Raw genomic sequence first — 9890 nt, forward strand, 5'->3', positions numbered from 1 at the left:
TTATAGTCATGTCCTAAAGTCGTTTGCGTTAGAATTAAAATAGACAATGACTTAGGTCTGTATGAACAGTTATTGTTCCTGTTGTTTGTACAATTGTTGGCGAGTTAAAATCACCAACCCGGATTTCCTGAAATTCTGTTTCGATATAAATGTATTCTTGAATTCAGAATGTGTAATTCTTCTTTCACCTAGAAACATTCTATATTTACATGTGTCAGTTATTGTAAAAGAAAGTTATTCAGTTGTTTCTACGCAGCATAAACTATAGAAAGAAAACCATTGGGTAGAAAGACCTATATACTGCGTTAGTTACGCGCTAACAATTGTAAGCATAATCTGTGCGTAGTAAGCCATTACTCCAATACCATCCTAAGATACATGTATTTTACCACTTTGGGAAACGTTTTCCTTTTCTGTAGTTGCTGTTTCTGTTAACCGTTGTGTTTTAAAGTCATGCGTTTTGTGCATTTTGATAATAAATGAATGAAAATTGCATTCGTTTTTGTTCTTTGCTAAAACATCGAGGCTACATGTAGTTAAATCCACCATTAGGACTTGTGCGGTTGACATAGCCGTCAGGGTCCAGTTGTTCGATACTTTAACAGGGGATTAAGCTAACAGTTGATTAACTTTTCGGGTTAGTTTTCGACATCTTAAATGACTTAGAAAAAACGATTGTATGAGTTAAGAATTATGAAATTTGAACTTCTTTACAATAAAATCAAAACATCATACTAGTGTTTCCCACAAAGACCTATGTGTTGAATCAAAATTTAACCAGTGGTTAGTTTAACAGCCGGTCAAAGTTTCGAACAACTGGCCCCAGATTTTAACGTCCGTTACCAGGGTACTTCCTAACTGATCTTTGTTTTTATTAACCTGATGCCTGTTTTTCAATTAACGCATTAACTAGGCCACTAGATCCATTGACACCATGCCAGGTAACTCTGGCAATATGTCAAATTGTAGCAAAATCCTTGTTTACACACTTGATGCTAAATTTATTACCTGTATTCTAGGTGAAGTCTGAAACTTAGTAGCGTGTGGTCAAAATTAATTAACCCTAGAAAACGATTCAAACTGTTTATCTAGGGTTTCAGACTTGGTAACAATGTTTAACCATTCGAAAAACCTTGTAGACACTCTATAGGCAACACTTATGAAACTTGGAACATATAATGTAGGCTGTGCTCATTCCCGATCAATAATTTGAGAACCATTTGCTCCAGAACCTTCAAACTTCATAGAGTGACAGGGCTTACAAAGTAAATGACCCCTATCGTTTTGGGGGTCATACAATCAAAGGTCAAGGTCACAGGGACCTGAACATGGAAAACAGTTTCCGATCAATAACTTGAGAAACACTTAACCCAGAATGTTGAAACTTCATAGGATGATTGGACGTGATAAGTAAATGACCCCTATTGATTTTATGGTTACTCGATCAAAGGTCAAGGTCACAAGTGCCAGTACGTGGAAAACTGTTTCTGATACCTTGATCCAAAACCTTCAACTTAATAGTGTGTTTGTACGTACGTAGTAGATGATCCCTATATTTTTGGGGGTCACTCAGTCAAAGGTCAAGGTCACAGGGCCACAACATTGAAAACTGTTTCAAATCCATAACTTGAGAACCAAGAACGTTGACACTTCAATGGATGATTGGACATGCCGTGTAGATGTTTCTTGTTGCACTTCAGTCACATGTTTCGGGGGAGACATGTGCTTTTCTACAAAAGTATCTTCTAGTTAATTCACATTTTGATTGGATCTCCATTAAGGTTTTTCTTTTCCACCTATTTCTATACATGTATTTACAAATAATTTAAGTTAGCGCTTGCCTTCATGTTACAGTTCATGATACAGTTCATGATACAGCGTGTCATGACATTTGTTTATATAAGGTCAAACTGTTAGGGTCCAGTGAGCGTTTATGGCTAACCATGATCTTCTTTAACATATCATGGATGTATTTAATTGACTTTGAAACTTCTATTATTAGAAACAATCATCGTACAAATACATATAAGTTTAACGACCATAATTTCCCTTTTCGGTAATTTCCCTTTTCATTTCATTGTCAAATGTACGACAATAGATTTGGTATCTTGTCTTGTTTTCCGAACAGCAATCATAAACTAGTGTACATGTATATAAAGCGGCCATATTTTTCCATCCTCAAATGCACTATCTATCTACTTGAAAGTAAAAGTACTTTATCTCACAATGCGGTTGTTACAAGTAAACAGAAAATTTCCCTTTAACTGTTCGTGGTATGTTAAATTCACGGAAACTAAACTTTAACAGACACTAACACACCGGATGCTCTATACCGTATATTCACAAACTGCGTATTCTGATTAGTGGATCGCAAACTTAAGGCAAGTGTAAAACTATTATACACACTGGATATATAAATTAATACATACATTATTTTTTTTAAACAGGATGCCATTTAATTAATATTTCTCAATAACAGTGGTTGGAATAAATCGCATAACACATTTGTCCGAATGGATTTATATTTGTGGCTTCCGACAAAAGGACTTTGAAGAAAGTTAGTTATGTTGAATTTTGACTGGCTATGTAGAACTTAGAAATGCGAAGATATTCAAACAAAGTTTCTTTGATTATAAGTACACATAACAAAAAAAAAACTGTCTTTGCATGTACATTAAACAAGAACATTTTAAAAATTCTAATTTTCACAATGTATACTCGTTTTTTTTGTTTCTGTCTTCGCCGCAATCGCATGTCCTGCCAGTAAATCACAACTTACAGTCGAATCAATCGGGGAATTGCTTTATTATACAATTCTCAAGAGATGTCATTGAAAAGTAATTTTAATGACATTGTTTGTTTAAAATTTTCAAATTAACAAAAGAAGATGTGAGAAATTATATATATGTTGGTGTTACACTTTTTAATTTATGGAACTTAAAGCAGCTTACACGGAATTACTTTTCAGCTGTGTACCTGTTTGGCGCCAAAATGACCGATTACCTAAATTCAGTGAAACAACTTGTCGAACGCTTGAGTTTACAATCGCCTAGCGGAATAGGATCGTCCCGTGTTTCCGGAAAGAAATCTAAAACTAAGGAAAAAGCACATGGCATTGTTTCAGACGCGGTCATTTCCGAACACCAAGGTGAGGTGAGATATCGCCACAGGAAGAAAACTTTGGAGAAAGATTTGCCAGAAACAAACAAGCCACGTAAGAAAAGCAAGACTGATATTTCGGGTAACACAACACACCGCCAGTCGGTATCTTTATATCAGCTAATAAAACAAAACAAAGAGAAGCTGTCTGGTAAAAGTAGTGCAGAATGTCACCTGAAATTGTCACCTACAAACTCGCCAATATCACCACAAGACATCAAACGAAGAACAATGTTTGAATTTAATGTGTACGATGCTAATACATCTGACTACGGGGAAAGCCACTCGAGCCCTACTTTGTGTCATAAACGCAGCCCTCGGCCGAGCAAAGACCTGGCCTGTTGTTCGTTGCTAAGTCCGATAAATCCGTTTGCATCAGAACCATGTTCTCCGACGAAAATCCGAAATACCGGACAAACTGATTTTACGAGCAGTGAAAAGTTTCAGTTTCTGGATACGGAATTAAAATCTCCTTTAAACTTAAGTCCTGTATTCTTAGACAAGGAAAGTACATCTGTCCCCAGGACAAACAGCAAAACGTCCCGGTCACGACTGTCAGCATCAAAAAGCATGCCACTGTCGCCGCCAGCCGAAAATGCTGAAAGGTCTGCTCGACAATTTGGTGACTTCCAGCTTAAACTTGACACCCTAAGAGCGGAATTGGTAATAAAGGGTTTTTATCATCTTTTGTTCGCATTTGCGCCAGATTGTAACTAGTAAATAGTTGAGTAGCACGTAGCATGAGGGTCTTTTCAATATAGTTAATTAATAAGGATAATATAAATAAAAAAATCTCATTACAGAAGCCTTTATAAAATCTTTCAAAAAAAAGTCGATTTAGCTTTTTTATCATTTATATAATGTATTTTTTCAGCTGGCCATGAGAAAAGGCGACCAAGAACTGGCGAGAAAGCTTCTCAACTTATATTCTGAAATACAGATTTTAAAAGTAAAGAACTCGTGTATGAACTACAGCGAACTGCTTGACGAAGCGATGTATGAGGCGGAAATAGCGGATGAACTTCCGGATATGTGTGATGCGCCGCAAAAGTTTACGAATAAACTGCTGACAAGCCATGGTGTTACAAGCTTCAATATTCATTCAAGGCGGTTTTCATGCAGTTAACAGAAAAAAGTTGTTATGCAGTCTACCGCAGTCACATTTAGTTAATGAATAAATGATAAAAGGACTTCTAGTGGTACATGTACATCTATGATATTAACAAAAATCAAATCATTAGCAGTCCTGTACAGAGATCAGAAAGTGAAACTATATTTAAATTTATTCATTTATTTTGTTTGGCTTAACTTTACACCGACACAATTATGGTCATATATGACGACTTTCTAGTTTTGATGGTGGCTGAAGACTCCAAGAGACCCTTCATGCATTATTTCATCACGAGCAGGCACATGAGTAGAACCACCGACCTTCCGTATGCCAGCTGGAAGGCTTCCTCACATGAATGATTTAACACCCCGAGTTAGGATTGGATTTAGTGTTGTTATATTTCCAGGTCCTTTTGGATCATGGAGTCCATTCAATAGATGTGTAATAGAGTTCAGTAGATGTGTAATAGAGTTCTGCTTAAGGGGGGGGGGGGGGGCCGTGACAGATGTTGCACATTTTATTACCTCTAATGAACAGACTCAATCAAACCGAGTCTGCTATTGTTCGTTTTTGATTGCGTACTATGCTACCAAGGGATCTTTTTACAGTTTATTTTAACCTACATCGATGAAGGGCAAGTGATTTGATGAGAAGTCAACGACCTTAAGCACTCGGCCCCGAAACTATATTTAAAATCAGAACATAATTATAATAGTAAATGAATTTCAATTTGAAAAATGAATAATGGTCAGACGCTTAAAATTTTAACAAACAATTATTTATAGACCAAATTAAGTATAGTTAGATGCAAAAGCTTAGACACCCATACGGTTGAATGGTTATGGTCACTAAGTTTCAAACACTTGTCCCTCAGTACCTCGGCCTGTAGAATTACACCATGCAAGGAAGACATTCAGCTAGCTTTCGGAAGATCGGTATTTCTACCAGAGTGCTTGCCCGTGCCTTTAAAATGCTCGGAAGAACACTTGGTGTACTTCTCAAAAGACTCCTAAAGTAGCGCAATATTTCCGCTGAAGAACTCGTGCATATTTCCCGATACAAAGCTAATAAACCTTTTTATTACATACTGGAGCAATGATATAAATTTCTATCTTCTTCCCAGTTACATACGCATCTACCCATATAAATATTTTGTAAATATCATATATTATCTTCAAAAGCCTGAACAGAATTGATAATACTGAAAAGAAGTGCAACAACACACTGAATTACGTCACGCACCCGATATGAAATTCAGGCGTCAGAGTATGGAAAATTATTGACGTTTCCGGTACCAGTGTAACTTAACAGGGAATAGAAACGAGTACAGTATGTAATTGTGTACATTGATTATTGGGAAACAAAATACGTTGGATGACCAGAGACAATGAAGGCGGTGATACTTCATTTGACAGAGCGGCCGCGCAATGTCTCTTAATAACTTATTAAAAATCATTATGCGCTTTACCTTTACTTCGATTAACTTTTTTGAGCTTTGTGAAAAAAGTACAATCAGACTCAACACGTACTATATATTAAAAGACACATGTATATTGTAACATTTGTTCCAGGTCGTACGCACGGATTTATTTGTTCGTCGTATTGTCATTATAATAGCATGTCAAATTATTAATTTGAAAAAAAAAATGAAAGAATTAGGACAGATTTGTTTAATTGTTTTCATGTGTATTAAGACTGGTATAGTTTGGGGTTTACGTCGCATATTCAACACTACCTTGCAATTTATTGCAACTCTTAACCACTGACACTGACTGAATATCTGACCGAATATCGATAGATAACCGAAGTGGTCTTGTCTAAGGGAAACAATCCAGATATGCACAATTGCTAGATAATTAAGGGAGGCTACAATGTAAAATTGGCATGCATACACATTTTATCTGTAAAATGTTGGAACTGAGAATTAAATACCTAATTAAATAATTAATCTCATTTCTTTAAAATCTGGTTATTATAACGACATGTATCTACAGAGCAGGAATGAAAGTACAAAACAATCTGGACAACAATTTCTTACAGCATTTGGGGACTGACTGTGTAGTGTAAACAAAACAAAATACATAGTAGCTTACTAAATATTTCTCACATACTCAAAACTGACCCGAACTTTCCATTTCTTTCTCTTGAACAACAGTTCTTTTTCCCTCAGTGATCTGAGAAATAATGAGGACGGTATAACAGTAACTTGTTAAATTACATAATGCAGAAAGAGGAAATATTTGCAGATATTTTTGTTATTGACTTCGTTTTATGCTGCAATAACGGGTTATATGCCTTTAGATTTTTTTCTTATCTTTCCAATATGTTGATATTTAATTTGAGCTAAAAGCAAAAGAAAGCAGGTAAGGGTAGATTTCTCGGAAGCACAGAGCACCAAAAACACAGCCCTAGAGCCACGCAGTAGGCCCATAATAAAAAGAAGCTGTAATGGAAAAATATTTCAGACGGGTTGCTTCAAAATCCAACAAGTACATATTAATTTATACTAAATATAGATGGAGGGGAAGGAAATGGTAAGGGGCAAAATTGGGCCGGGGTTGTGTGTGTGGGGGGCGCGGAAGTGGAAAGGAACCCGAAGGGTTATTGATTCGAAAAAAAAGGCTTCTACTGTTCTGGGAGGGCCATCGCCTCCTCTGTAGTGACAATGCGCGTGATTTCTCGATTAACGCTGATCATGGTCTGCACTGTTCGCTATTCATTCAGTAAATGTTCATTTAACATCACTTCAAATAATAAATGGCATTGCCAAAATTGAATGATGGATCAGTGCATTTTAGAAATTTAGCAAGGCGAGGGTTTAAAGAATTCTGAAGCTATAAAATCTACAAACAATCTGTAGCTAATGCAACATAAAACGTTCTAACACTAAATCACAATGCACTCTTTCTCATTCTATAGGAATCTCATATGCAGGGGGTAGGTTTCAGAAAAGTATGGCAAAGCAAACTTTTTAAGGACCATTTTTGCATCAGTAAAATGAGATGTGTGTTATTTTAAATGAAACGAATATGTGAACCGTCTAGTTTGATGCATAAGCTTTCCTCGATTTTATGGGGTTTTTTTGTTTGTTTTTTTGAATATACGAATGTATTAAACGTTAGTAATGCCTACATGCCTATTTTCTTAGACAAATCATCGAGGGATGCTTGGTGGCATAAGAATCACGGAATCACGAAATGTAAATTAGTTCTACACATAAAAATATGAAAATATAGTAAACACAATCACAAAATGAAATATTATCCGAAATGTATGTCCAAGGATCCTTCACGATATACTAAAAAGAAGGTCTAAATGATTTTTTGTGTGTGTTTGCTGGGTTTAAGGTCGCTCCGACACTGTTATAGGTTATATGGCTCCTTCTCAACTTTTATGGTGGAGGAAGACCCCAATGTTATGAATGAAATAGATCATTTATGTTTATGTTACTTTAATGTCTTTATCTTTCTTAGAATAGCAGTATAGTAGCTGTAAAAATGTATGAAGAAATTTACAAACCCCCATAAAATCCAGCTTGTTGTGTAGACCTTCCTGGGAAATCATTTCACTTTTTAAGGTCATTGCATCAAGCCAAACAATCCTCAGTGGTTGATCTGTAAAATGAAATAAAATACTGAAAAAGGCTGAAATGTGAGATAAAAATGCCCTGGGCAGTTAGCTCAGTACATATTTAGCACAAAGACTTCTATAAAAAGAGTAATAGGTTGAATTCCTGGCAAGGCTTTCAAAACAAAATGTATCTAAAGTTTATTTATTTAAATAAGTGGTTTTTAGTCACTTGCCAAGAACAGTACAAAATGGTGAAGAATCCAGAAATAATGGCCAAGTGAACAAACAGTATGCAAATTTAACATGAAAAGCTTTGGAAAAAACTGCTTTTCCAAGTAAAAACAATATTTATGCCTTGTAGAAGTTTTATGTACAGTATGGACTGATTTGACATTACATACATGTAAGAAATTAGTGGTTGAAGCTGACAACAGATGTGTTTCAACTATAATTCCTAATCAGTCACTTTCATGGCATGGCTATATTTATAAAATGATCAGGGCTTTAACTTTAATATGTAACTAAACATTATGACTGACTGTTGTAATTTTGTCTGGCACCAGAGTCACAAGGTCTTCATGTAATTGTCTTGCATACTGATTCTACTGAATACTTCCTTACAGATTCCACTGAATAAGAGTCAAAACCGATTTAAAAAAAGTTGAATTCATGGCAGATTTAGTAAATAAAATATAGTCTACAGTACTGTATTGACACTTGTAAATAAAACATTAACGCGCTAAATCTACCTTGAATCTGTCATTAGTGTCAAATCCGGGCTATTTTTGGAAAAGATATCGGACAAAACTGTCCATATGAACTCAAATAATATTTTTAAGTAATAGTTATAGTATGTGTGAGAGTGTGTTACCAGGATATATCAGAGCTAGGGGTACATCGAGGGTATTTTTCTCTGCACATATCGTCGAGGCCGGTAGGCCGAGACAGATATGTGAAGAGAAAAATAACGAGATGTACCCCTAGCTCTGATATATCCTGGTAACACACGAGCACTACATATTATAACTGTTTTATCGCATAGTTTATCATTAAAATTTATATATTATTTTCATTTAAATTTGTTTATTATTATTTTTACTATTTTGATTCCCTTTCTGCGCCTCGTTGACTGAAACACTAAAACTTCTGTTTTAGAAAATGTGTTCCCCAGATAAAAGTACCCAACAAATTTCTGCATTGGTTTTGAATCTTTGCATTTCATTGGCCAGACATATTGTAAAACTTGTTGTTTTGTTTGTAAAAAAAATCAAAGAAAAAGAAACATTTGAGAAATCTCAGAATTTCATATATTTCATGTATTTCTGAATTTGGCAATAACTATCAAGTTTTTGAAATATTCTAGTTTATTTATTCTTTTACTTTATAAATGTAGGTGTTTGTGACAATTCTTTCTCTGTGGACTGTAAATTGGAGCTAAAATCATCTTTTCTTTGAAAGGAAAAAATTATACTCCCTTGATAGGACCTCAATAGAGAAAAAGTGTTCCGATATATATCGGAACAGTTTTACTGTGCTGATATATATCGGAACACTTTTTTTCTTATGAAACTCCATAGAGATTTCCGTGTTGATATATATCGCAACAGTTTTGTAAGATATCAGCACAGTTTTGTAGTAATAATGTGTGTTACTATGTATAACATGCTGCAAAGATCAAAGGAAAATTGCCGCACTATGCGATAACACTACATATCGCTTAAATACTTACTTACCTTGAGATTCGCTAACTGACATTCTTTATACAATCGAAATAAATCATCAAATAATTGTTTTTGGTAGTTTCATTTTCTCCTCGACCTTCGATGTTTACAAATGGCGTGTCGATTCAAAGGGCGATAAATTATCAATCATTTAAAAAATTTTTTAAAGAAACGGAATTGCAAAACACGGAAATGTTTATAAATGTCACTTCATTTTTTTCTTGTGGCAAGGTAGAGTATTATTGAAAACAAGAAATGCATTAATTGCCGCGAACACGTGGTAACGTCCACCATTTTTTTTTGTGACGTAACTTTAATCGATGTTTTCT

At 35.1% G+C, this 9890-nt stretch overlaps 1 protein-coding gene across 2 annotated transcripts; it reads left to right on the forward strand.

Annotated features, from left to right (window-relative positions):
- The first annotated feature begins 2230 nt into the window (after window positions 1-2230).
- On the forward strand, window positions 2231-4455 carry LOC123540458 (uncharacterized). Of its 2 annotated transcripts, none has more exons than XM_045325517.2 (3): window positions 2231-2381; window positions 2969-3822; window positions 4034-4455. In XM_045325517.2, the coding sequence occupies exons 2-3, from the start codon at window positions 2992-2994 to the stop codon at window positions 4283-4285; spliced, it is 1083 nt and encodes a 360-aa protein (XP_045181452.2). In that variant the 5' UTR covers window positions 2231-2381; window positions 2969-2991; the 3' UTR covers window positions 4286-4455. The 2 variants fall into 2 exon arrangements, with proteins under 2 accessions (XP_045181452.2, XP_045181451.2); XM_045325516.2 differs by lacking the exon at window positions 2231-2381 and adding an exon at window positions 2388-2557.
- Window positions 4456-9890: the final 5435 nt, after the last annotated feature.

This window comes from Mercenaria mercenaria, chromosome 16 (assembly GCF_021730395.1).
Source record: "Mercenaria mercenaria strain notata chromosome 16, MADL_Memer_1, whole genome shotgun sequence".
Lineage (NCBI taxonomy): Eukaryota > Metazoa > Mollusca > Bivalvia > Venerida > Veneridae > Mercenaria > Mercenaria mercenaria.

Excerpts from the sequence above, each read along its gene's own strand:
- LOC123540458 (XM_045325517.2), top strand. The coding sequence starts at position 2,992 with ATGACCGATTACCTAAATTCAGTGAAACAACTTGTCGAACGCTTGAGT. Across the intron at positions 3,823-4,033 it reads ACACCCTAAGAGCGGAATTG|CTGGCCATGAGAAAAGGCGA; the intron begins GTAATAAAGGGT and ends GTATTTTTTCAG.